Raw genomic sequence first — 25,412 nt, forward strand, 5'->3', positions numbered from 1 at the left:
ATTCTATTTTTTTTTTTTGCAGTAGTTAATTTTTAAGCCAAGAAAACACGAATTATATTAGCTGTTTAACAATAATGGTTACCAGATCGATATCTACGGCATTATATAATATAGTTGGCGGGTTATTATTTCTCAATTTAATGATATATATATATATATATGTATATGTACTCGATCAAGGAAGTATTCTTATTGTTCTCAACTTTATCCAAACTCTTCCATACCTGATAAGTGAAACACATTTATCACTGTCTTTACCCATACACATACGAAAAAAAAATGAAGTTTTCAATCTTAGCCTTATTATCAACTGCCGCAGCTGCCCCAGTCACTGTCACTAGAGTTGTTGATGCTTCTCCAACTGGTTACGATTGGCAGGCAGATTGGGTCAAAACTTTCCCAATTGCCAATTCATGTAACTCTACCCAATTTAATCAATTAGCGGTTGGTTTGCAAGAAGCTCAAACTTTAGCAGAACATGCAAGAGATCACACATTGAGATATGGTTACAAATCCCCATTCTACAGAAAATATTTTGGTAATGAAAGTTCTATTGCTGAAGTTGCAGGTGTTTTCCAAACCATTGTTAGTGCTGACAAAAGTGATATTTTATTCCACTGTGAGGACTTAGACGATAAATGTTCCAACGACGGCTGGGCTGGTTATTGGAGAGGTACCAATGGAAGTGATGAAACAGTTATCTGTGATCTTTCATTTACTTCTAGACGTTATTTATCTCAATTATGTGCTTATGGTTACACTGTTTCCCAATCTGCTACCAATACTTTCTGGGCCAGTGACTTGCTCCACAGATTCTTTCACCTTGATTCAATTGGTAATCAAATCATTGGTCATTATGTTGACTCATACGAAGAGTCACTTGAATTTTCATCTAGTAATGCCACCTATGCTGTCAGAAACTCCGATTCCTTGATTTATTACGCTTTAGATGTTTATGCTTATGATATTGCAGTTCCAGGTGAAGGATGCTCAGGCGATGGAGTCACATACACTCAAGATGATTTTGCAACTAAAGAAGTTGGTGAACACGACGATGAAGAGGATGACCATGATCATGACCACGATGATGAAGATGATCACGATCACGATCACGACCACGACGATGATGACACCACTGCTACCACTACTGCTGGTCAAACTGCTACCACTACTACTGGTGAATCTAACTGTCATACCCATGCTGATGGTGAAGTACACTGTTAGTTCAGTTTTTAACAGTTTCAATTAATTTCATGTTTTTATTAAAATTCTATTTTTAGTCGTTTTTTTTTTCATTTCTTTTCTGTTCCTTAATTTTTTTTTGATTTATAGTTCGTGTCACCATAAAATATAAACAAAAAACCATATATTATAAAATACTTTGGAACAAACCATGAAGGTAAATTCAATTCTGGATTACCGATAACCATAGCCTCAAATGCCGAATACAATTCTACAAGGCTTTGGGATCAGGGCTGGTGTTTAGTAATGCCGGTAAAGGCTTTGATGGTTAATCCAATCTAAGCCCTGAAGACAAATTTATGAACTTTTAAATTGCGTGTATCAAACACAAAAATGTGCATACGTTTCGAGACTCGCCAATAAACTACAGAAGAAGAAGAAGAAGAAGAAGGAAAATTTTTTTCTGTTTTTTTTTTTTTTTTTTTCTTTAGGGTTGCTTCCTTTTGTTCGTTCAAAAGGTTGTCTTACGTCATTCACTAGTGAAACATCAACCATGATTGAATAACTAACCTGGTGTTGGTAAACCTTTTATCCAAAACAACGAGTACTTGAGGGATACTCTCATTGACATGTAGACTCCTTCTTTTCTGCATGCTAAAATGAAGAAGATCAGTCAACTTTGTGATTTAGTGGGATCGATTACTGTCGGATGACGAGTTGCCTTACTGAACAATCAAAAAAAAAAAAAAAAAAACCATTGCCAATGTGGGGGCACTAAAAATTTGAAATTTACACCAAATGGTTAAGAGAGGTCCTGTAATGGATTTGTTGATTAGAGTCTGTGATTGTTTTTCTTTTCTTTTCTTTCTTTCTTTTTTTTTCATTTTCTTTTTATAAATATATAAATTTCTCTGTATTACTACTTCGTAGTTTTCTTTTATTTAATTATTCATTTCCCTGGTCATCATTTTATGGATTGTTTTCACTCACTATTGTGATTATTCCTTGTATTACATCAAAGTCTACTACCCTTGATTAAATGCTCCTAAAATATTTTAGAATTAGAAGATTACGATTGCCGCTCTTGGCATTGTTAGCACTAAATATCACCTGGTTTACGTATTATCATGTTAAACAATCATTGACACCGAGTGACATAGAGATGCTCAACATAGATCTCGATTCCACAGATCCCTTGGCAGAGATTTCAACCACAAATGCAAACTATGCTGAAGCAGTAGAAGAGTTAATTGCAAATATTCCAAGTTCAGTCATTGATATGAACTATAATATTCCAAAAACTGACAAAGAGCCTATATTCCAGGATCCACGATTGACTTATGGATTGATTTTGAATCTTCTAAACAAGGATCCCTCGGTAACTAGTATACCGTTCCATTGGGCAGATTGGGTCGATTTGTCACTTTTGAATCATCAAATGAATAAACCTTTTGAAGAAAGACTCAAATGTAAAGATATGATACCTCAAATTAACCTACAATCGGACGACGATAAAGAGAAATGTACTAATGATCCACGTTATTTTGGTTGTATTGATACTAAAGATTTAACAAGTCAAGAGTTGAAGCAGTATGGTGTGAATTCACATGAAGAGTTGCCAGGTTTTATCCAGTTTGAACATACAGTTTTTTCTTCCAACGAGTTTGTTCGAAACATTCAAGCAAAAACATATGTGTTGGCCCATATGCCATTACCATACAAGGTGGTTTTTCTTAATGATTATGGAGATGATATTATTTTGGACGTACACAAGGGAAAAATAGATTCATTGTTGGAAGATTATCACCAATCTTCAATTAATCCACTTTCTGAATTTGAAAAGTTGAGATCCCCAAGTGCATACCTATCACCATACTCCCCTGAGCCAATCATTCAAATGACTTCAGATATGTTCAACTATACTAGATTAGAATTAATCAATGCAGCTGACAAAATGAGACAAAGATCTAATTTAAACAAGCTTGAACAGTCTTATTTATATTCCATGTTAGCATCAATTAAGTCACGCTATCCTGAAGATACCGAAGAGCCTTATTTCAGAGAAGCTACTTTGCGTGTGGACCTGGAAAATTCGGATTCAGGCTGGCATTATGACTGGAGGTTTTTCAATGGAAAGTTGAAGAAGAAGGCAAGAACAGCAGTAATTTTGGAAAGACTATTACGTAACTGGTTCAAATTTACCGAGAAATATGGTATTGTAAGTTGGATAGCCCATGGTCCTTTATTGAGTTGGTATTGGAATGGCGCAGTTTTCCCTTACGACAATGACCTTGATGTTCAAATGCCTATAAGACACCTTACTAAATTAGGGCAATTATATAATCAAACATTGGTGGTTGAAGATTTACATGAAGGTGTGGGTAAATATCTTATTGATGTTGGGACATATATTCACAACAGGGATATTTCGCGTAATGAGAATCACATCGATGCTAGGTTTATTGACGTGGATAGTGGTGTCTACATTGATATTACCGGTTTAGCAATTGGGGAAACCAAACGATTTTCAAGAGCAAAACAAACATCCAATATTCATGATAGAAGAAAGCATTACTACCAAATTGATGATTTAGTCCCCTTGAAATTATCTATGTTGAATGGTGTCCCTTGTTATATAAACAATAAAGTGGTGGGCAATCTCCATCAAGAGTATCGTTCAGGAATCAGAAGGAAAACCTATCAAGATTACTACTTTTCAGGAAAATTAAACATTTGGATTCATTTTGAAACCGCAAAGAAAGTATTCGAAGCCAATGACTATCAAAAGCATAACGGTATTCTCAATAAATTGAAAATGAGAAAATTAATAGACGAAATGACAGATGACAAGGTGTTTGAAATGTTTAATAATGATCATGAATTGGCAATGGAGTACCGATTAGCTTCTAGCGTACACGAATTTCATATGAAAGAACTTGAATATTTGATCCATCCAATCAACAGATACCGGGTTGAAGATAAAACTGAAATCACTGACGAGTATAAAGAATTTTTGAAGAAGAACGTTAAATTACATGAACCATTCCGAGAATCATTATTTCAATATGAAAGAATCAATGGTGGACTAGACGAGTTTTATGCAAGAGCATATAGGGAATTAGATAGAATTGAAGTCTCTGAATAAACATATCAAGATTTCAACGTTTATTTCTTTTTTTTTTTGCAACATTCGCGATTTATATAGTAAAGTTGACGTTCTTTTAACATGTACAGATTTATAATTTAGTTTCACCTTTTTCTCTTTTTCTCCTTTTTCTCCTTTTTTTTTTTTGCTATTTTTAAATGAAGCAATGTTACTGATGGATGATTCGTGGAAGGCTGATAATGGTACTCATTCTCAAAGTCCTTCACCAGTTCCCAGTTTGGTAAACAGAAGCAACGCTAGCATATCACTTTCTAGTATTGAGCCACCACCTCAACCAACAACACAAGTTAATTTGGAAGTATATGAAAGAACAACAGCTTCAGCTTCATCAGCCGTTTCCTCTTCTTTTGGCTCCTTCAATTTTGAGTTTGATTCCATTGAATTGGACAATGACTTTTTAATTGATGTACCAGTTATTCCAAATTATGCCACCAGAGGCAATGATGACTTGTATAAGGAAACGAAACCAATGGAGAAATTATTTTTTGGTCTATTCAAGCACAGATGTGACAAGGTTTACATTCCAGAACAAGATAACACTCCAAAGACATTAGAGGTTAATGGCAAGCAAGTTAAACGGAAACACTCATTAGCTTGTTTGAATTTTTTCAAAAAAGAACAGACGCAGAAGAACAATCAATTACAAACAGATCAATACCCCAAAAAATCAATTTTAAAATCCAAAGTCAATCAAAATTATACAATTGAACAATCACAAACAAAAATTGAGGATTCTCTTTCATTCTCCCAATTTATGGATAGATTTGAACATGTTGAGTCCGAGAAGATTGGCAATGAAGAGAAATTGAGTATGCTACGTTCAAAGCAATTGAAGGATTATTACTCTCAATTGGATGGCTCTTGAATATATATACATATATATCTAACGTAACTGTGAATTTCGTTATAATTTTTCTAGATTCAATAAATACTCTTTAATTTTTGTGCCATATCTATACCCGGTAACTTGACCTGATGAACCCAAAACACGATGGCAAGGTATGATCATAGCAATTCTATTAGCACCACAACAGTTTCCAATAACTCTACTATGTGTTCCTAAAGTATCAGCCATGTCTTTATATGTTCTGGTTTCTCCAGGTTTGATACGTCTAAGGTGTTGCCATACTTTTTTTTGTAGCAGAGTCCCAAAAATAATTTCAACTGGAATTTGTTTATCTTCCTTTGGGTTTGCTACTAGTTGTTTGAACTTTTCAACGGTATCACTAATTTCTGTTTTATCCGTCTTTATTGTAGACAAGGGTTTAAGCTGATATTCCTTGACGCGTCTAAAATCTGTGACCAACGTTTTTTGCAAATGTAATTGAGATGATCCTAAAGACGCATAGTATAATACACCTTGCAGGTCTAATACTAGCATTGTCTTGAAGGGAGAAGTATCGATAATGGTATAGTATAAACTTTTCATTGTACGTAATACATAAAGAATTGCTAAAAGTTAAAAAAAAAAATACAATACTTCATTAAGTTCGTTTCCATGCGCGTATATTTATACTGATATAAATGTTGAGAGCAAAAAATATACATGAGCTCCTGATATTTGCACTTTCTCGTTTTTCTTTTGCAGCTTACAGACAACAACTGGCCTCTTCTTCAACTCTTGATGATGCTGGGTCCGAATTATATGTAAACAATAATCTACCAACAAATGCACCAAGCAAAGAGGATATAATGACATATCCATTGTAGTACATGAACAACAACATGACAAAGTATGCCAATCCCCATTCAATAACATAAAGCACACATCTGATTAAATGTTCAAACATAGTTGTCTTGCCTCTTCTCAATAGCCAAGTATGTGAAAGAGCAACCAAGAATGGGTTTCTTGTGTTTGGGGTTTCAAATTCTAGTGTCTTTGCGTCAACCAATTCGCCATCAACAAGTTCACCGTTTTTGAAGAAAACATCAAAATGTGGTCTATTGGCGATGGCAAGGTCCACTTCTTTGTTAAACCTATGTAACCACTGTAGGAAAAGCACCAAAAAGAAACTTGCCAAACAAGTTCCGACAAAACCACCAGTAGATTTAACATGCCATGATTCTGATATAAAACATGAGCCTGTAGTATACCAATTCCAGAACATTGAAACTTTGCATGATTTATCCTCTTCCATCATCATGGACATATCGTGTCTAGGTGATAAAGACATTGTGGATAGTTGTTAAAATAAAGATAAAAATTCTACATCAAGCTATCCCTCAATCATTGACACACACACATACATATATATATATTCAACATGGATCCTTTTTTTTTCTTACTGCAAATCTCATATTCAATGTAACAGGTTGAGTTTTAAACTCAAATGAAAACAAATCACACTAAATCGTACAAAACTCCCCGCATACATGTGGTGCCTCATGCATCACACGCCTTTTTTTTTTTTGCTTACTGAATTTTTACTCTTGTTGTCAATGTCCCTTTCAAATCTAAAGACAATCTTTACAAGGCTCAAATATTTTTTTGTTAAAAAAAAAAAAAACCGTTTGGGTGAACAATATTAAATATAAATTACCTTTGAAATAAACTATATATATATCTAAACTAATCAATGCTATATATATACCCTGTATCTGAAATACTCTTTTTTTTTTTACTCCCTAATACGAAGTTATTAACACATTTGATAAGCAAATGTAATATTTACCAATGTATTCCTGGTTATTAATGATAAATTTTGAATGATTCTGCCTTTCAAACCTAGCAGTTAGATTATTTTCCACTTCTTCTAAATAACTCTTAAACTGATTCAATTCTCTAACTTCACTTATTGTGTGCTGAGGAGGTGGAATGGGGGTCATCTCATCGGGCATGAAACTCACGATTCTAAACCCAACAAACGATGTACATACAGTACAGTTTATCTCTTTGATCACTATGATATCATTCAACAATTGCCTGTTTTTGTTTTCCTGAACAAATGTTGTGGGATTAGTATTATCAAATAGGGTGCTATTGCACTGACTACATGAAAATAGGAGTCGTTCGTGGGAACTCGAATGGAAATTACAGGAGCGAAAGGTACTGTTTATCAATTGGAAATTTTCTGGGATATATTCTTCAATTGATTTAGATTGCAACATTTGTCTCTCTCAAGTAGAAGATTATGTGAACGATTTGTATATGATGTATATAATTTTTTTTTTTTATTTTCTATTTGAAAATTTCCGTTTGCTTTTTTTTGGTTTGTTTGTTTGTCTCCAGTTTTTTATTGCTTACAAAGAATAAGGTTGGGTATTTATAGTTATCAACTAAATGATTTCACTTACGAACTTTTCTCTACAATAATAAATAGGGCAAAGAAAAAAAATATAATAACATTCAGATATTCATTTTTCTTTCTTCGCCTCCTTTGTTAACTTGAGCAATTTCAGGTTCCCTAACCCACTCTATATGCGTTTATCATTTTTGTTTCGTAGTTTTAATATGTTTTACATTAAACCCCAAACAGTCCCATCTCTTCCTTTCCAATTATACTGAAAGTTCGTAATTGTGTGCATAAAGAGGAAATCGTGATTATTTTTGTGCTGATTTTATTTTTTGGTTGTTAACAGGCAAGTTCTCTTATCGCTCGGAAATAACACAAGCGGAAAATGTAATCCCAGTTTTGCAGCAGTCACGTGCGCTTACACCTTCAGGGTTGATCAATGAAAAAAAAAAAAAAGAATGAAAAAAATTTAAAGAGTCCAATAAATAGTGAAGAATTTGTAATACTTGATCTTTTACTCTTATTTACCTCTTGTGGCTTTATAGATCATGACCATGTCAAGAAACCCTGTTCAACTTACACCTGCTCATATTGAGTTTCTCAATAAAAGGTTAAACACCCTTAGTGCACCAGAGATCATAAAATGGGCATATTATACATTTCCAAATCTATATCAAACTACTGCATTTGGATTAACTGGTTTGGTTACTGTTGATATCATTTCAAAATTATCACAAGAGTTGAATCATGATGAAGGTCACTTGATTGATTTGATCTTCCTTGATACATTATACCACTTCCCACAAACACTTCAGCTTGTTGATAATGTCAAACTGAAGTATAACCCAAAGATTCATATTTACAAACCAAAAGACGTCAGTGATGAGAAGGAATTTGTCAGCAAGTATGGTGATCAATTATGGGAAACTAATGAAGAATTCTATGATTTCTTGGTAAAAGTTGAACCAAGTCAACGTGCATACAAAGAATTGAATGTATCTGCTGTTTTAACAGGTAGAAGAAAGTCCCAAGGTGGTGCACGTACTGAATTGAAGATTTTGGAATTGGAAGAAACAAGTGGTGTCATTAAGATCAATCCCTTGTGGAATTGGGATTTCAAGCAAGTTAAACAATACGTGGACAACAACAACGTTCCATATAATGAATTACTAGACTTGGGTTATAAATCCATCGGAGATTGGCACTCGACTGTTCCTGTCGGTGAAGGGGAAGACGAAAGAAGTGGAAGATGGAAAGGTAAGGCCAAGACGGAATGCGGTATCCATACCACTAGTAAATATGCCCAATTTTTACAGCAACAGTAAATACTGTATATAGGGAAGAAAAATAAAAAGGAGCATGTCGCTTATTATAATATTCTTGATTTGTCAATATATTCCGCGCACTGCGCAATTGATGATTTATGTTGGTGGGTAAGTTTTTGGAGATAAGACTTTATTCTTCTTGTATAAATAGGGAACTCCAGAATGGGAGGGAAAGTAAAATCACTTGCATGGAGCTACTTTCTTTCTTCTCATCATTCCTCGATGCTTTAACGATTTAAAAAATGATTAAAGAAATAGTGTATTTTGTATATTATTATGGAATTACCCACTCAGTTTCAGTGCAGGTCACCGCTCTTGTCCTTATCGTGACATACTTTTTTGTTATTCGTCCAATTAACTCACCTTTATGGAGAGTTCCCGGACCATATTTACATCGGGTAACTTACTTTCCATGTTTAAATGCCCAACGAAAGGGAGAATGGATCTCCAAAGTTTATGATTTGCACAAGAAATATGGTGATGTAGTTTTACTTTCTCCAAATGAAATCAGCGTCAATGGTGACCCAAAATATTTGACTGATATTTATGTAAAGAACCTCCCAAAGTCAAAGTTTTATGAAAACTTTAGAAATCATGGATTCCAGGATAATATTTTTGCCAGTTTGGAAAATGATAGACATATCAAGTATAAAAGAATGATAAATAACTTGTACAGTAAATCTTCCATCTTCTCCAAAGAAAACCACACAAGATCAGTTTTATTTGACACCACAAAAACATTAGTCGATGCAGTTGCTAGAGAATCTCCGTCAATTGATGTGTTTACGTTATTTGGTTCCTTGGCCATGGATGTGGTTTCAAGGTTTGAACTTGGTAGAGACAATGGAACGGATTTATTGAATCATCCACAAGAAAGGCATATTATTGAATCTCATAGAAAGGTGTCTTGTATGGGGTTCTGGACAACATTGATGCCAAGCTTCTTTTGGAATTTGGCAGCAACCAAGGCCACCTTGCAAGCTGTTGATGATATTTGCAATTTCCAATTGGGTTTATATAAAATTGCAGAATCCAATCTTGTGTCCAATGGTAAAAACCTAACTACGATACAAACACTCAAGAAGTACGGATTGGAAGGAAATTCTGCGTATTCTTTTCTCACGGATAATTTATTTGCTGGACATGAAACTACAGCTGTTCAATTGACATATTTGTGTTATGAATTATCAAGACCAGCTAATTACAAAATTCAGAATAGATTAAGATATGAGCTTCAAGAAGCATTTCCAAGTGGTCAAATTGAAGATTTGGAAGTGGTTGATAATCTTCCGTATCTTAATGCGTTGTTGTCCGAAAATGGTCGAATTCACACCTCAATTCCTGGAGCTGAGCCACGTGTGGTTGCAAAACCGTATACTATTGGCAAATTGCTTATTCCAGTTGGTACGGTTATCTCTTGTCTTCCTTATGCGTATCATAGAAATCCGTCGGTATTTACCAATCCTGATAAATTTATCCCCGAAAGATGGTTAGTTGACAACGAAGAAGACAAGAAACGAGTCAAACAACAAGCGAAGTATATGATGCCATTTGGTAAAGGTGTAAGAATGTGTCTTGGGATGAACTTGGCACTCATTGAAATGAAGTTGGCCATTGCAAGTTTGTATTTAAACTTTTCTTCTTCCATTGACGAAGACTGGTGTGGCAAAGTATTAGAAAATGATGACCCCATAGGTATCGGGAATTCATGCACTCATGAGACTGATCAGGATAAAATGAAAATGTACGATGCTTATACTACGAGACCAATGCTAGATGAATGTTACTTGAAGTGGACAAGATTAACTCCTTGACCGGGGTTCGTATAGACATAATTTAACTTATGCAAATATACTATACGAAATATATAAATAACAAAAGAAAAAAAAATTATAATAATAATAATAATAATAAAGTACACATGCATATTCTTAAAACTTTGATATATTACTTACATGGGTAAATAATAATAACCAGACAGAATCGTATAGAAGTATAAGCTAAAAATGGGAGAATTGTGATTCGTCTTTTCTTATGATACACACGTTGTTAGCATATCCCAAAAATAAAAAAAAACTGTTAGAACTCTACATATGTAAGTGAGCAAAGTATAATAATAGATATAATAAAACCTAATTGTATAATAGGTTGTTGATAATTTATATTAGTTGGTTGATTCGTTTTCTATTTAGTATTAATTTATTCTCCAATTATTTCATCCCTTAATTTATAGTCGTCAACAATTTAGTATTTTCATGTGACTTGAATCATGTTTTAAACTTTGTTGTGTCGTGTAACCATGGAGAATTATCTGATTACATAATCATCCTTTAACAAAAACTAAAACTAAAATTTACCATGCAGCAGAAAAAAAAAATAGAATCAGAAGCTTAATCTTCTCTCACCAGAGCAATACAAAACAGTGGATTGCTCGTCCACCATTTTGTGCGATCTTCGTTTTAACCGACACCACCGAAGGGGAAAATCGATCTTATCCGAACCAAAGTCTTTTTTTTTTCAATGCTACAATTCTATCTCTTTCTTCTTCTTCCTACTTTTTTTTTGGTTTTATAATTTATTAGACAGTACTCTTTTCTTCAGATTTACAATTTCTTTCATTTGTTCAGAAGCTTATCATTCTTAATTCTGTTTATCAAATAATAGAGTTGTAAACCACATATTATTAGTTCCTAATTGATATAGACGTGCTAGTTATTATTATTTCGCCTTTGCCCTTTTTTTTAGTTTCTTCAATCCCACAAAGAAAATAAAATAAAATAAAATAGAATGTTACCATTTGCTTGGCCATATCCACCGGAACAAAAGAATGGATACTGGGGTATCCCAACATCTACCATTGATTGGTGTGAAGAAAACTATGTTGTTTCTAAATACATAGCAGAAGCAGTAAACACCACGACTAATTCAGCTTTCATCATTTTAGCCCTGTTTTCTATCTATCATGCCATTCACAACAAGTTAGAACCAAGGTTTATTTTCACCGCATTTGGGTTTCTTTTGGTTGGTATTGGATCCTGGTTATTCCATATGACATTGAAGTACCATTTCCAATTATTGGATGAATTGCCAATGATTTATGCCACTTGTATTCCTTTTTGGTCCGTATTTAGTGAGTTCAAAACTCCAAGACAATCCATCATGGTGGCCGTGGGGATTTTCTCGGCTGCTAATTTGCTTACTATCATATATTTGTATTTTAGAAACCCAACCATCCATCAAACTGCATATGGGGTGTTGAATGGTTTTATTATTTTCAGATCAATTCAATTGAATTTAAGAGTTGTCCATGATAAGGTTGCAAGAATGCAATTACACAAGACTAGTATATTTGGTATTGGTATTTTCCTCTTTGGCTATTTCTTATGGAATCTTGATATCCATTTCTGTGATTCGGTTAGAGCAACAAGAAGAGATTGGGGTATGCCATACGGATTTGTCTTGGAAGGTCATGGATGGTGGCACATATTCACTGGACTTGGTGTTTACTATTCATTGGTATACGAAGAATACTTGCGTTGTTTCTTGACTGGTACAGAAGACTACTACAAATTTAGCTGGAGCTGGGGTTTGCCAGTCGTGTATTGTATTGATAAACATGGTTTGGAAAGACATAGAGCTATAAAGAAATTGGCCGAATATGATAAAAAGAATTTATAAGTCTTCAACAATCTCCAATATAAACTTATTAGATTCGTTAGAAAGTGCTGTTTTCAAGGAATTTGTAGATAGGTTGTCGTTTTCTCTCCATTGTTTGAGAATGGTTCTTAATCTATCCATTCCTTCCTTTGTTTCTTCTGGTGAACACTTCTTCTTTAATGGTGGCTCTTCACTCAACTCTTCCGCTTTTCTTTTGGCCATATTGACAATTTTCTGTGGGAATTTAACTAATTCTGCAACATGGATACCAAATGATTTATCAGAAATACCTGGTTCTACTTTATACATCAAAGTGATATCATTTTCTTCGTTCTCTTGTGCAACAACATGAAGATTTTGCACTTTACCAGGATACTTTTCGGCTAAATTGTTCAACTCATGGAAATGGGTTGCAAACAAACTGAAACATTTCTTGTCATTGATTAAATGTCCCAGGATAGCCCATGCAAGTCCAAAACCGTCGTAAGTTGAAGTTCCTCTTCCTAATTCGTCAATGATAATTAACGAATTCTCCGTAGCAGTAGCTAAAATGGACGACGTTTCCAACATTTCAATCATAAATGTGGATAAACCTTTCAATTGCGAGTCGCCAGCACCAACTCTAGATAATATTGCATCAAAAATTGGCAACTCTGCTCCTTCGTTTGCAGGGATAAATGATCCAATCTGTGCCAACAAGGCAACAACACCGATCTGTCTTATATACGTTGATTTACCACCCATATTTGGCCCAGTGATAACGACGAAACGATTTTCATCCATTGAAACATCATTGGAAATAAAGTTAATGTCATCCTGAACTTCAAGAAGTGGGTGTCTAGACTCTTCCAACTTGATTTTTCTATCTGTACCAAATGGATGTAATTTAGGTTTAACATATGAGTTTAGCATAGCAGATGTGGCCAAAGTAGCAATAACATCTAAATGCGCCAATGTTCCAGCAAGAGAGCCGAAAACATTTTCGTAGGACAAAACAAGAGATAAAATCTCTCTAGTAATGGCACTCTGTTCTTTATCATACTGAGCACGGGCATCTGAATATTCAGCTGAAAGCCTCTTCAATTCGGTGGTAGTGAAGAAAACTCCCATTTTTTGTGTTTGTAGCTGTTCATATTGTCTTTTATTTCTTATAACAACCGATTCAGCACGAGTGAGACGCAAGCACCAACCATAAGTTTGATGATTTTCCAATTTCAACTTCTTATTCACGTCAATATTCAAGTCATCACCAACGTTTAGATGTATTTGGTTGATAGCATCAATTAACGAAGACATTTGGTTTTCCAACTCTACCAACTTTGGATTGAACTCTGGCTTAATCCTGTTATCCTCATATTGAGCAACATCAAGTACAATGGAAACTTCCACTAATTCACAAAATTTAGCCAATGATGCCGCACTTTGTTTGAGTGGAGTCAAATAATAATCAACTGTTAAAACATCAAGTAGATTGGGCAATAATTGAACAACATTGTATAATCCAACCACGTCATTTAATTTTTTGCTATCACTTCCTGGTTTCTTAGATCCAATTTTCTTTAAGATTCTCATGATGTCTGGAACTTTTGACAAAAAATCTTGTACGTCAACCCTTAAACTGGTATCATCAATCATCAACTCGACAAGTTTTTGGCGTTCTTCAATTGTTGATAATTCGATCAACGGCTGTTTAAGCCACTGAGATAATAATTTTGATCCTGCTGTAGTTTTGCATTTAAACAATTCATAAATGGAAGTAACTGTCTTTTGGTTTCCAGCGGGAAATACATTCAATGCTTTGATGGTAGATGAGTCGAGTTTCATAAACGACGAAAGGTTATACTTTTCAATGGTGAAAGCTTTAGAACTACTCAACAAATCCAAATAGTCAATTAAAGCACCACAGCAAGATAATGACAAGGCAAAGTCACTAGAATTTAACCCCTTTGATGCCAAGGTTAGTTCCACATTGTCGGTGTCTAAAAGCTTTTCCAAATCTTGTTCAACGTCTTTAGGAAATGACTTTATTGCACCAATTTGCAAGTCATTGACTTTATTAATTGCTTGCAAAAACTTGTTGTTATCAATATTTGATGGAATTAATGCTTCTTTAACTCCCAACTGGATCAACAAACTTTCCAAATTTGAAAAAGCATCATTATCTTCAAACTCGGCAAAATAAATAGTGGAATTCTCTACCACACAAACACCTACTTTTTTACCTAGTTTAATGGCAGCTATGGACGAATTTGATCCATCATCAAACTCAAAGTCAATGCCAAATTCCTCACTGAGTGCTTCTAAGTTACCAGCACTTCCTGAACCAATAAGCTTGAATGACTTGTTATCATAAAGTTCAATCTTAATACGGTTTTTTACACACAACTTCACCAGTTCTTTGAAATTTTGCAAAGAGACGGCAAATCTTTTGCCTTTTCTAGATTCTTCAATGACACTTCTAGTTTTATAAAAGTTATCCGCAAGGTATTCGGCATCTTCATTCAAAACGGTAAAATAATCTTGGGTGGTATGGTGAATGAATCGAATAGTTGGAACATCTTTTGGTGGTAGTTGACTGAATTTCTTATAGTACGCGTTTTCATCAATGGTATCATTGAAAGTCACACGAAGCTTAGTACTTGACATTGTATGGGGTTGTATTTGTAAGGATAGAAAGAAAACAACAGGAGCAATTTGAACTTGATAATTTTCAAGAAAACCAAAATGAAAGCAAAGAGAAAAACAAAAAAAAAAAAAAAATCAATTAAAATTAAAACGCGTCTTTCTTTACACGATCAAAAAAATATTCTGCTAAATCTACTGGTAGTTTTTGTGTACTCTTCTGTGTATGCACCTTATGCTAAAAAAAATTATAAACTATAGACATTACTTATACACATTCTACTTTCTCAACTTCAAAACAATATAGGTGGCAATTCTATAAAATGCAATAATAGCAATCATGACACCAATCCATAATCCCCTGTCTTCATGTCCATAGCCCAAGTTTTGTAAAACTGCACGGCCAGAGATTTGACATTGACTGAATACAGCCGAAATCAAGAACCAAAATGGAAATCCAACAAGAAAATTGGATAAACAAAAGGCAAATGGACCATATAAACCATTTAATCTTTCCTTTTTGTAACTGCTATAGTCTTCAAGATAGGAAGGGATATAAGCAACAGACATGAATGACATAAAAGCACCAGAAAAGAAGATTGCATTGATGAATGGCTGGATATTTTTTTGATCTTTACCCAATCTTAACCAAACGGTACCCATCAAGATAGCTAAACCAAGGTACATAACCAATCTCACGTAATAAGTCAAAATATCTCTACTGGCTTTAACAAGAGAACGAGATATTAAAGTTCCAATATTTCTAATTTCACTGGTGGTACTGAATGTGGTGAGCTCGATTGGATCTGATTCCAGCTTCAAAATTTCACTATGATCATGTTCATTTTCTTTCCATTTAGAAACCAAGTCATCAAGAATTTCACCATTGCTGTCGAAATCAGTATTGATCAAGTCCAAGACATATTCTGCTGGGTTCATATAAGGTGGCATTGGATACCCAACAGAATCAAAATATTTGACCACATCTTCAACTTTACCGTTATAGACGGTTTTCCCTCTAGAAAGAAACATGACTTTATCAAATAATTCAAATGTGTAGGTACTAGGTTGATGAATGGAACAGATGACAATCATATTTTCCTCTTTGGCAACTTTCTTGATAGTACTAATGACTTCTCTTGATGCAACAGAATCCAATCCGGAAGTTGGCTCATCAAGAAATAAAATTGAAGGTGATGTAATCATTTGGGATGCAATACTGACTCTTCTTTTTTGACCACCGGAAATACCTTTCAGGATAGGAGTACCAATTTTCACATTCAGTTGATTACTCAAACCTAATGACTTGATTGTTTTTTCAACAAGATCTTTTCTATGAGCAGAGTTAATACCGGCAAATTTAGCACTATAGTCCACTGTTTCCAGAACCCTCAAGGATCCAATAAGAGAGTCTTCTTGTTCAACATAACTTGACAATTGTTTGATCTTGTTCAAAGTTGCCTCTTCATCATTGATATAAATATCACCACTCAAATGTGATGAGCCAGGTTTTGATCTAAATGCCAAAGAGTTTAACAAGGTGGTCTTACCCAGCCCTGAAGGACCCATTAATGCGTAAAGACCAGATTCGGAAATGGACCCACTAACGTCATCTAAAAGAACCTTTCCATTGTCCAATGTCAAAGTGAGATTGGACCAGCTAAATGTTTGTACAGTCATTGTTGTATGATTTCTATTAATTTGTTGATATAATAATAAGAATAATAATAAGGAAGTAAAAAAAAAAAAAGAGCCAATTTATTTGCAACAATCCGTATTTATAGCCATTGTGCGGCTAGTAAGATATTTTTCTCTTGTTACTGAGTTCCATACAAATCTCAGTCCCCGGTTGGCGAGAAAAAAACTGTGGATTTTCTCAGGAAATAAGTCGAAACTCAAGGGAAATAGCCAAAGTACACGACAATGTGCGTGTGTACTCCAAAAATTACTCAAAATGGTACAAAATTTTACGTAAAATTTCTTTTTTGTCAATTTTTTTTTTCCGGCTTATCTTTGTGCATCTGGATACGAATGTCATGATGAGCTTAAAGGTCATTTCACTTGAAGAACATAAACAAGAATATTAACAAATGTGGGGAGCGATTATATAAGCAAGGGATATGAGAGATAACAACTTTGAAAATTTATGATAACTTCATGGCTTATATATTTTTAGGAGCTACGGAGTCTAGCCAACAATAAGAATGGACAATCAAATACGAGCTATTTCAATACAAACCCTACCTGGACTTTTTTAACCATAAAGACGTTTTCATAAAATTAAACAATTTGGGGAGTGTTGGTTGTTGTGGTCTTTTTAAAAGAACCCCATTACCTTGGGGACTCTTCTAAACGATAGAAATGACCTTCAACAAATGCCAAATCTACTATGGTAAGTTTTTCACCAACAAACTGTTTGTCTTTTTTTTCTTTTTGGCGAAGTAATCCTCTAATACAGTATATGCTTTATTAATCTGTTGAAATAAAGTTGAAAACAGTAACCACCTCCTTTGTTGCCAATAAAATGAATCTCCATGTGGATAACTGACTATTATTAATGTCGTGTATGTCTGCAATGTCCTGCAAAATAGTGTTGCGTTCACTTAAAGTTAACTCTAAATAGCAACTTATTAATTGAACTGATAACATAATTGATTTGAGAAAGGATGCAATATTTCATAGAAAACTAAACTGCACTATACTATTCTTTTAATTTTCAGGATGACCTAAGGAATTAATTACCACGTAGAATAATTAATTACTAATTCCACAAGTACTGTGTTATTTTTTGTTGTAGTAATAACGCATTGTTATATTCAATCCTTATATAAAACAATAGACTTGGAAGGGAGTAACAGGAATCTAAACCCCGTTAACGTGGTTAATTAATCGTAAATTGACTGGTCATTTTGTCGATCAATTCACCGTTAAAATTCCCCTCCAATTCAGTTTGTGTGTTTGGGATATTACTACTATGGACGCCCCTAGGCTTTGGTCTAGACTCCATCCAATAACAATCACACTTATCTATTAATACCAATAAAGACCTAATTATTCTACATCCTCCCAGATAAACTTGGTTCTAAAATACCTGGCTACAAAAGTCAAGAATAATAGAATAGGAACTTCTAATAAAGGACCAAATGTCGCGGCAATTGATTGTTTAGATCCTGAACCATAAACTGAAATTGCAATACTGAGTGCTAGTTCAAAATTGTTTGAACCGGCAGTAAACGATTGAGTGACAATCTGGCCGTAGTTAGCAGCACATCCACGTTTCCATTTTGTAGGATACTTTGCTAATTTTTCTTCACATCCACACAACAATCTTTCACCTTCTTCTTCTTCCTCTTTCACTTTACGTGGTCTAGAAAACCATCTCAATGTAAAGAATGTAGCAAACCAACAGATAACAAAATATAAAGTTAATGGAATAAAACAAAGGAACGCCGTTCCAATCTCGTCAATAAACTCTTTACCTTTATCAACAAAAATAACAATAATGGTATACAATAACCCAATCAAAGCCCAAGGACTAATAAATGGTATCAATTTGCTGTAAACATTAAAGTATCTTAAGGTAAATCTTATAATTACACCTAATGCAAGTGGAATTCCCAAAAAGAATGCAACACTCTTGGCCACAATTGAATATGAAACACCAGAATCAACAGGAACAGGGTCTCCGCTAATAATATAACAAAAGAACAATTGGTATGGTGCAAATAAGACAACTTGCAACAAACTATTAACAAGAACAAGTACGGCGCAAAGTGTGTTGTCACCCAATGCAATTTCGTTCCATAATAAAACCATTGCAATACATCTTGCAATACCAATCATAATAATACCAGTTCTATATTCGTCATAATTAAACAAGACCAACCACGCCAATCCAAGCATGATGAATGGACACACGATCCAGTTTAAAAATAAAGAAATCAAAATGGGACGCAAATAAGTACTTTTCCTGAAGAAATTATGAAAATTTTCCCATTCAACTTTACATAATGGAGGAACCATCATAATTATCATACCGACTGCTAATGGAACAGAAACACCAACTACTTGAGCACCGTCAAAGGCATCGCCACTTAAAGGTACATAAACAGAAATCAATACACCAATCACAATAGCAAGAATAATCAAAAGTGGAAGTAATTTGTCAGTAATGGAAAGACCATCAAAAGCTGCCTTTGCATCTTGTTTAAATGTCATTATGAGTATAGAACACTTGTTAATAGGACTTTGTCGATTACAGATGAAATTTTTTTTTTCTTTTTATTATTATTTTATTCGTTAATTTATTTTTTCTTTTCCATAGTTTCGATTAAGGTTTTGTTTTATTTTTTTCTTCTTGTACTCGAAACGGCTCTGCTTGAGTTTTAGTTAATATTTTTACACCAATACACCTGACTCTTGACTCATCAAGTGACTTATCAGAATAGAACTCTCAAATGATGTTTCTAGTATGGAATTTAGAGTGTAGATACGTTTTGCAATTACGAGCACGTTTTAGTTGGGGCCTATCTTCGCAACATGCATATTGTGCGACTTGGTCCAGATTTTAAATTTATTGTGAAATACATCTGACTTTATAAGTTCTCAATTAATCTTAGTGAATGTAATAGTATGTTGACCCATTATGCTGACATCGTAGCTCTGATGTAAAAAATTAATGTATTATCAACTAAAAGGGCTGAATTGCTGCAAATATATATTACAAATCCAAGTTTGATACTTCCGGGGTCTACATTCATAAATAATGTTCAATTTGCAACTTTAACCATAATTTTCAACAAATTTTAATAAAAAAGAATCATATCAACCAATCAAATAGAGTTAGCATAAATACATATGTACATATCCAATATAATTATTACAGGTCTTATTCATCTCATGGAATGTGTGTATCGTTTTTTCCACTCCAAATTTTTTGACAGCCGCACCCGAATTAGGAAATCGTTGTTGTCTGTGAAAAATTCCCTACATAATATTGATTCTCAACTTTTTTTTCTTTGTTTCTCGTTGAAAACAAAGTGAAAGAAAGAAAAAAAAAAAAAACGCAGCATAGTGGCAATATCGTTCATTTTAAACCTATCCATCAATTCGACCAACAAATATCATACAATGTCTGAAATCACTGAACTAGATTCTAAAACCACTGCTCCAGTTACAGAGGAAGAAAAAAACATTATTAAAACTTTAGAAGAAGATGATGAATTTGAAGATTTTCCAGAAGATGATTCTAAATGGTCAGGAGAAGGTAATAAATTAGATGAAAAGACCTTATGGGAAGAAGATTGGGATGATGATGATACACAGGATCAATTCGCTGCTAAATTAAAAGAAGAATTACAAAAAACCGGAAAACCTGTTGCCAAATAGAAGTTGATCAGTTATAAAAAGAAAAATGTTAGTTGAATCTAGATCTTTTTTTATTATTATTTTATTTTACTTTATCATGTAACGAAATACACACATTTATGTATACTATAAATTACAAAGCTTCATTTAAGCATAGAAATTAACTGATTTGGATTTTCTAGCTTGAACCTCACCAATAGCTTCTACAAAATCTTCGTGTTTGATTATAGACTTACCATTTCTCAATGCAATCATACCGGCCTCTACAGTAACAGCTTTTAATTGAGCACCATTGAACTCATCTGTGGATCTGGCCAATTCTCTCCAGTTAACAGAATTGTTATCACAGTGCAACTTTCTAGCATGGATTTTCAAAACAGATTCTCTGGCTTCTTCAGATGGCAATGGGAATTCTATTTTTCTATCCAATCTACCAGATCTCAACAAGGCTGGATCTAATGTATCAACTCTGTTAGTGGCAGCCAAAACTTTCACTCTATCGTCTGATCCAAACCCGTCCAATTGATTCAATAATTCCAACATAGTTCTTTGGACTTCTCTATCACCACTTTTATCTGAGTCGAATCTCTTGGTACCAATGGCATCCAATTCATCAATAAATATAATCGTAGGAGCTTTTTCTTTGGCCAATGCGAATGCATCACGTACCAATTTGGCACCATCACCAATAAACATTTGAACTAATTGGGGAGCAGCCAATTTCAAAAAAGTGGCTCCCGATTGGGCGGCACAAGCTCTGGCTAATAAAGTCTTACCGGTACCTGGAGGACCATACATTAAGGCCCCCTTTGGTGGTTTGATTCCCAAGTTTTGGAATTTTTCAGCTTGTTTCATTGGTAACACCACAGCTTCAATCAATTCTTCAATTTGTTTATCTAATCCACCAATATCTGAATAATCTTCGGTTGGTTTTTCATCAACTTCCATTGCTTTGACTCTGGAATCATATTCGGAAGGCAAGGTATCCAACACAAGATAGGAATCCTTATTAACACCAATTAAATCGTTAGGTTTCAATTTACTAGGATCAACCAAACCAATCATTGGTAAAAATATAGTTTGTCTTGTTGACGTTTTAATGACAGCAGATGTTCCTGCTCTGGCTGCATCAATATCAATATTGGCACCTTGTTCACTGGCTTCCTTTTCTGCATTCAAATCTAACAACTCTACCACGTTCCCCACCAAGTATGGCAATTGTTTATTATTGTTGATTTTTTCTTGGTTGTCCTTTATTCTTTCCATCATTACTGTTTTTTCATGGGTTAATCGTTGTGATTCTGATCTCATAACTTTAATGTCATTGTCCAATAGTTTGGTTCTATTGATTATATCTGATGTAGAGGAGTTTAAAATCTCTTGATCTATAACATCTTCTCCTTGTTGATTTTCCAATTCTTCTAAAGTGACCATGGTGATTGCTTATAGTGTGGTTTGGTTATACTAATTGACACTCTCACCAATGTTTTCAGGTTCTTGCTGTCTAATGGTATATTTTTTTTTGTTCTTCTTCGTTCTCGCCCTCTCATTCTTGCCACCAAAAATCGTGCTTAACAGAATCGAAATAAGAAAAAAAAAAAATCGAAAAGTTCACACGACTGGTGGGAGTATCTTTTTCTCTCTCTAATCAATTATGTCCATTCCTAAATACACAGATCATAAAGAGATAACAGACGACGAGTTTGCCAAGTTAAAAAAGAGTGTTATAAATGGTATGAGAATATTACAAATGAATTGTAATTGGATTTTTACTAACACCTATTTAAGCAAAATCATTAGCTTATTGTCCATACTCTAATTTCCAGTATGTATATCTACAACTTGAACAAAACGACAAATAAGTTTACTAACATCGTAACTTCAAGCGTTGGGTGTACAATTATAACTGAGTCTGGTGAATTCATAACTGGAGCTAATGTGGAAAATGCATCTTATGGAGCCGGTATATGTGCAGAAAGAACAGCAATTGTGAAAGCAGTGGTATGTTATCAGTTTATTTTTATACTGTGTGAGAGAATTCTTGTTTTTCTTTTATCAACTATACTAACATATAAAATAGAGTGAAGGATTTACACAATTCAAAGTAATTGCTATATCAGGAGACACCAAAGAACCAATTACACCTTGTGGGATATGTAGACAATTTATTCGAGAATTTGCTCCAAATATCCCTGTATATATGTTCAATGATAGTGGTGATTTCATAAAAGTCTACTTGCACGACTTGCTACCATTAAGTTTTGGACCCGAAGATCTTGGAGTGAGCGCGCAAAATAATAGGTGAAAAAATCGTGGTCGGAAGATGGATACAGTGCTCACGACTACGGGTCGTTTTCTACAGAAGCGTGGGACTGAAAATTTTTCTTTTTTTTTTTAGGTTTTCTTCTCATGATACAAAGAAAAATTTCTTTTCCAGTTATAAGAAAAATATTCTTAGGATTAAGTTCAATTTTTTTTTCTTTATATATATATATCTATATATACAAGTCATCTCTATCTTGCTAATAGATTAATAAAAATAGAACAATATTAATCATGACTGCCATCTGTGCTTCTCCCCTTTGTGGTAAAGAAACTGAATCTGCTTTGAAATGTCCTGTCTGTTTGAAGGAAGGCATTTCAAATGTATTTTGTAATCAAAATTGTTTCCGTTCAAGCTGGACAACCCATAAGAGTATCCATAAACTGGAAGATGGAGCTGAAGAATATATCCCATTTCCAACTTTCCAATATACTGGTGATTTAAGACCACACTATCCTTTGTCTCCAAGAAGAGCTGTTCCCCAACATATCAAGTTACCAGACTATGCCAAAAACGGTAGACCTATTAGTGAAATCAAAAATGATAGGGTTGGTAAGATTCCAGTTTTAACTCCAAAGGAAATTGAAAAGATGAGAAAAGTTGCTAAGATTTCAAGAGAAATTTTGGATATCACTGCTAGTCATATTAAACCAGGTATTACTACTGATGAATTGGATGCCATTTTACATAAAGAATGTATCAAGAGAAATGCTTATCCATCTCCATTGAATTATTACAACTTCCCTAAATCATTCTGCACATCTATCAATGAAGTTATCTGTCATGGTATACCAGATAAAACTAAGTTACAAGACGGAGACATTGTCAATTTAGATGTCACCATCTATTATCTTGGATTGCATTCTGATCTTAATGAAACCTATTATGTTGGTGATAAGGCCAAGGCTAACCCAGAATTGGTGAACTTGGTTGAAACCACTAGAGAATGTCTTGATTTGGCTATTAAATACGTCAAACCAGGTATTGCTTTCAGAGAATTGGGTAACATCATTGAAAAGCACGCTAGTGAAAACAACTGTTCTGTTGTTCGTACTTATTGTGGTCACGGTTGTGGGGAATTGTTCCATTGTCAACCAAATATTCCTCATTATGCTAAGAACAAGGCTATTGGTATTGCCAAGCCAGGTCAAGTCTTTACTATTGAACCTATGCTTAATGCTGGTACTTTCAAAGATGTCACTTGGCCAGATAGTTGGACTTCCACCACCCAAGATGGTAAACCTTCTGCTCAATTTGAACATATGTTGTTGGTTACTGAAGATGGTTGTGAAGTCTTGACTGCTAGAACCGAAACCTCTCCAGGAGGACCAATTGCTAGAGTATAAAAGAGAGAGAGAGGGAGAGAGAGATGGATTTTGAATTTGTCAAGACTATAGTACTGTCAATTTATATTATTTCTTTGTCGCTAACTAAAATATCCAATAGAGTTGCCTCGATTTTTTTGATGGAGTTTTCAAATACTTGTAATTTCTTGTTGAAGGACGTGTTTCCCTTCAGGTTTGGGGCATTATCAAACACACCTCTATTTATAGATATCCCTGGATAATATTCTGTCAATAAAATGTATTGTTCGTATAATTGTTGCAAGAATTTATAATTGTGCCAAGTATCATTCACTTCGAAATTCCCTTTAGAACCAGTCAGTTGCAGAATACATAATCTCATGATTTCTCCAGTGCAATCAAAAATCCCCATAAGATAATCTGAAATATCAATAAATTCAATTGTAGAAACATTTTCTGGATCAGGTAATTCAGTACCCCATATTAGATATTCAATTATTGCTTCAAATTCCGATTCTTCAATAAGCAATTGCATCATAGTTAAAAAATCTTCATATTTAAGTAGTTCAAAATTGAATTTATAATATCCAAAGGTGAAAAATTCAATTAATTCTTCAATTGCTCCTGATATAGTTCCTCTTAAATGGATATTATTAGGATACATTTCTTGAATTTTCTTCAATCGATTACTTAATATTTTAAGATACATTGTCAATTCTTTAATTAGTTCATTCTTCAGTATACCTCTATGCAATGAAAAAATACCTTTCTTAGAATAACTTGTTATATCACGACATAATCTTATGATCTCTTCTCTTTCATCTTGTTTTTCTCTCAACTTATCTCTGGCGGGTATAAAAATAGCGGTTGCAAAATCTGTCATTATTATTAATATTGCTGAGTGATACACAGATGAAGTTTATAAAAGAATTGTAAAGAATTAGATAGAAAACAACAGGAGAAAGACTAAAAAAAAAATTACATATTCTTGGATGAGCAAGTCTCAGAGCAATGCAAAATCGTTAAGAGAATTGGCAAAGGAACAGAAAAAAAAAAATTGACAGTGTGAAAAGTAGTGCGTGTATCTCTCACAAAAATGCGACACCTGGAATCAACAGCGGCGAGAGAGAGAGAGAGAGAGAGAGAAGCGGGTAGAAAAAAAAAAATAAAGAAAAATTTTCTATCTTGTAATAGCTTAAATACGATATTTCATTATTGATACTATCAGTTGGT

The 25,412-nt window shown here is 34.0% G+C and overlaps 16 protein-coding genes across 16 annotated transcripts; 8 read left to right on the forward strand and 8 right to left on the reverse strand. All coding sequences in view use genetic code 12, as the record gives it.

Moving 5' to 3' along the window:
• Positions 1 to 279: 279 nt before the first annotated feature.
• Positions 280 to 1,224, forward strand: PRA1 (Pra1p; the record flags this gene model as incomplete). Its single annotated transcript, XM_002549410.1, has 1 exon — positions 280 to 1,224. The coding sequence occupies one exon, from the start codon at positions 280 to 282 to the stop codon at positions 1,222 to 1,224; it is 945 nt and encodes a 314-aa protein (XP_002549456.1).
• A 997-nt stretch (positions 1,225 to 2,221) lies between these two features.
• CTRG_03754 (uncharacterized protein) lies at positions 2,222 to 4,327 on the forward strand (the record flags this gene model as incomplete). The annotated part of the gene is made up of 1 exon (XM_002549411.1): positions 2,222 to 4,327. The coding sequence occupies one exon, from the start codon at positions 2,222 to 2,224 to the stop codon at positions 4,325 to 4,327; it is 2,106 nt and encodes a 701-aa protein (XP_002549457.1).
• Positions 4,328 to 4,493: 166 nt separating this feature from the next.
• Positions 4,494 to 5,213, forward strand: CTRG_03755 (uncharacterized protein; the record flags this gene model as incomplete). The annotated part of the gene is made up of 1 exon (XM_002549412.1): positions 4,494 to 5,213. The coding sequence occupies one exon, from the start codon at positions 4,494 to 4,496 to the stop codon at positions 5,211 to 5,213; it is 720 nt and encodes a 239-aa protein (XP_002549458.1).
• A 39-nt stretch (positions 5,214 to 5,252) lies between these two features.
• On the reverse strand, positions 5,253 to 5,777 carry CTRG_03756 (methylated-DNA--protein-cysteine methyltransferase; the record flags this gene model as incomplete). Its single annotated transcript, XM_002549413.1, has 1 exon — positions 5,253 to 5,777. The coding sequence occupies one exon, from the start codon at positions 5,775 to 5,777 to the stop codon at positions 5,253 to 5,255; it is 525 nt and encodes a 174-aa protein (XP_002549459.1).
• A 160-nt stretch (positions 5,778 to 5,937) lies between these two features.
• CTRG_03757 (copper transporter family protein) lies at positions 5,938 to 6,522 on the reverse strand (the record flags this gene model as incomplete). The annotated part of the gene is made up of 1 exon (XM_002549414.1): positions 5,938 to 6,522. One exon carries the CDS (start codon positions 6,520 to 6,522, stop codon positions 5,938 to 5,940), a length of 585 nt encoding a protein of 194 aa, XP_002549460.1.
• A 451-nt stretch (positions 6,523 to 6,973) lies between these two features.
• CTRG_03758 (uncharacterized protein) lies at positions 6,974 to 7,456 on the reverse strand (the record flags this gene model as incomplete). Its single annotated transcript, XM_002549415.1, has 1 exon — positions 6,974 to 7,456. The coding sequence occupies one exon, from the start codon at positions 7,454 to 7,456 to the stop codon at positions 6,974 to 6,976; it is 483 nt and encodes a 160-aa protein (XP_002549461.1).
• Positions 7,457 to 8,129: 673 nt separating this feature from the next.
• MET16 (phosphoadenylyl-sulfate reductase (thioredoxin)) lies at positions 8,130 to 8,906 on the forward strand (the record flags this gene model as incomplete). Its single annotated transcript, XM_002549416.1, has 1 exon — positions 8,130 to 8,906. The coding sequence occupies one exon, from the start codon at positions 8,130 to 8,132 to the stop codon at positions 8,904 to 8,906; it is 777 nt and encodes a 258-aa protein (XP_002549462.1).
• A 242-nt stretch (positions 8,907 to 9,148) lies between these two features.
• On the forward strand, positions 9,149 to 10,720 carry CTRG_03760 (uncharacterized protein; the record flags this gene model as incomplete). The annotated part of the gene is made up of 1 exon (XM_002549417.1): positions 9,149 to 10,720. The coding sequence occupies one exon, from the start codon at positions 9,149 to 9,151 to the stop codon at positions 10,718 to 10,720; it is 1,572 nt and encodes a 523-aa protein (XP_002549463.1).
• A 973-nt stretch (positions 10,721 to 11,693) lies between these two features.
• Positions 11,694 to 12,584, forward strand: YDC1 (alkaline dihydroceramidase; the record flags this gene model as incomplete). The annotated part of the gene is made up of 1 exon (XM_002549418.1): positions 11,694 to 12,584. One exon carries the CDS (start codon positions 11,694 to 11,696, stop codon positions 12,582 to 12,584), a length of 891 nt encoding a protein of 296 aa, XP_002549464.1.
• On the reverse strand, positions 12,579 to 15,209 carry MSH2 (mismatch repair ATPase; the record flags this gene model as incomplete). Its single annotated transcript, XM_002549419.1, has 1 exon — positions 12,579 to 15,209. The coding sequence occupies one exon, from the start codon at positions 15,207 to 15,209 to the stop codon at positions 12,579 to 12,581; it is 2,631 nt and encodes an 876-aa protein (XP_002549465.1).
• A 255-nt stretch (positions 15,210 to 15,464) lies between these two features.
• CTRG_03763 (uncharacterized protein) lies at positions 15,465 to 16,865 on the reverse strand (the record flags this gene model as incomplete). The annotated part of the gene is made up of 1 exon (XM_002549420.1): positions 15,465 to 16,865. The coding sequence occupies one exon, from the start codon at positions 16,863 to 16,865 to the stop codon at positions 15,465 to 15,467; it is 1,401 nt and encodes a 466-aa protein (XP_002549466.1).
• A 1,371-nt stretch (positions 16,866 to 18,236) lies between these two features.
• Positions 18,237 to 19,403, reverse strand: ARR3 (Arr3p; the record flags this gene model as incomplete). Its single annotated transcript, XM_002549421.1, has 1 exon — positions 18,237 to 19,403. One exon carries the CDS (start codon positions 19,401 to 19,403, stop codon positions 18,237 to 18,239), a length of 1,167 nt encoding a protein of 388 aa, XP_002549467.1.
• Positions 19,404 to 20,315: 912 nt separating this feature from the next.
• CTRG_03765 (proteasome regulatory particle lid subunit) lies at positions 20,316 to 20,573 on the forward strand (the record flags this gene model as incomplete). The annotated part of the gene is made up of 1 exon (XM_002549422.1): positions 20,316 to 20,573. The coding sequence occupies one exon, from the start codon at positions 20,316 to 20,318 to the stop codon at positions 20,571 to 20,573; it is 258 nt and encodes an 85-aa protein (XP_002549468.1).
• Positions 20,574 to 20,699: 126 nt separating this feature from the next.
• RPT5 (proteasome regulatory particle base subunit) lies at positions 20,700 to 21,986 on the reverse strand (the record flags this gene model as incomplete). The annotated part of the gene is made up of 1 exon (XM_002549423.1): positions 20,700 to 21,986. The coding sequence occupies one exon, from the start codon at positions 21,984 to 21,986 to the stop codon at positions 20,700 to 20,702; it is 1,287 nt and encodes a 428-aa protein (XP_002549469.1).
• Positions 21,987 to 23,108: 1,122 nt separating this feature from the next.
• CTRG_03767 (methionine aminopeptidase) lies at positions 23,109 to 24,221 on the forward strand (the record flags this gene model as incomplete). Its single annotated transcript, XM_002549424.1, has 1 exon — positions 23,109 to 24,221. The coding sequence occupies one exon, from the start codon at positions 23,109 to 23,111 to the stop codon at positions 24,219 to 24,221; it is 1,113 nt and encodes a 370-aa protein (XP_002549470.1).
• A 61-nt stretch (positions 24,222 to 24,282) lies between these two features.
• CTRG_03768 (uncharacterized protein) lies at positions 24,283 to 25,062 on the reverse strand (the record flags this gene model as incomplete). The annotated part of the gene is made up of 1 exon (XM_002549425.1): positions 24,283 to 25,062. One exon carries the CDS (start codon positions 25,060 to 25,062, stop codon positions 24,283 to 24,285), a length of 780 nt encoding a protein of 259 aa, XP_002549471.1.
• Between the last annotated feature and the right edge of the window lie 350 nt (positions 25,063 to 25,412).

This window comes from Candida tropicalis (assembly GCF_000006335.3).
Source record: "Candida tropicalis MYA-3404 genomic scaffold supercont3.5, whole genome shotgun sequence".
NCBI classification, from domain to species: Eukaryota; Fungi; Ascomycota; class Pichiomycetes; order Serinales; family Debaryomycetaceae; genus Candida; species Candida tropicalis.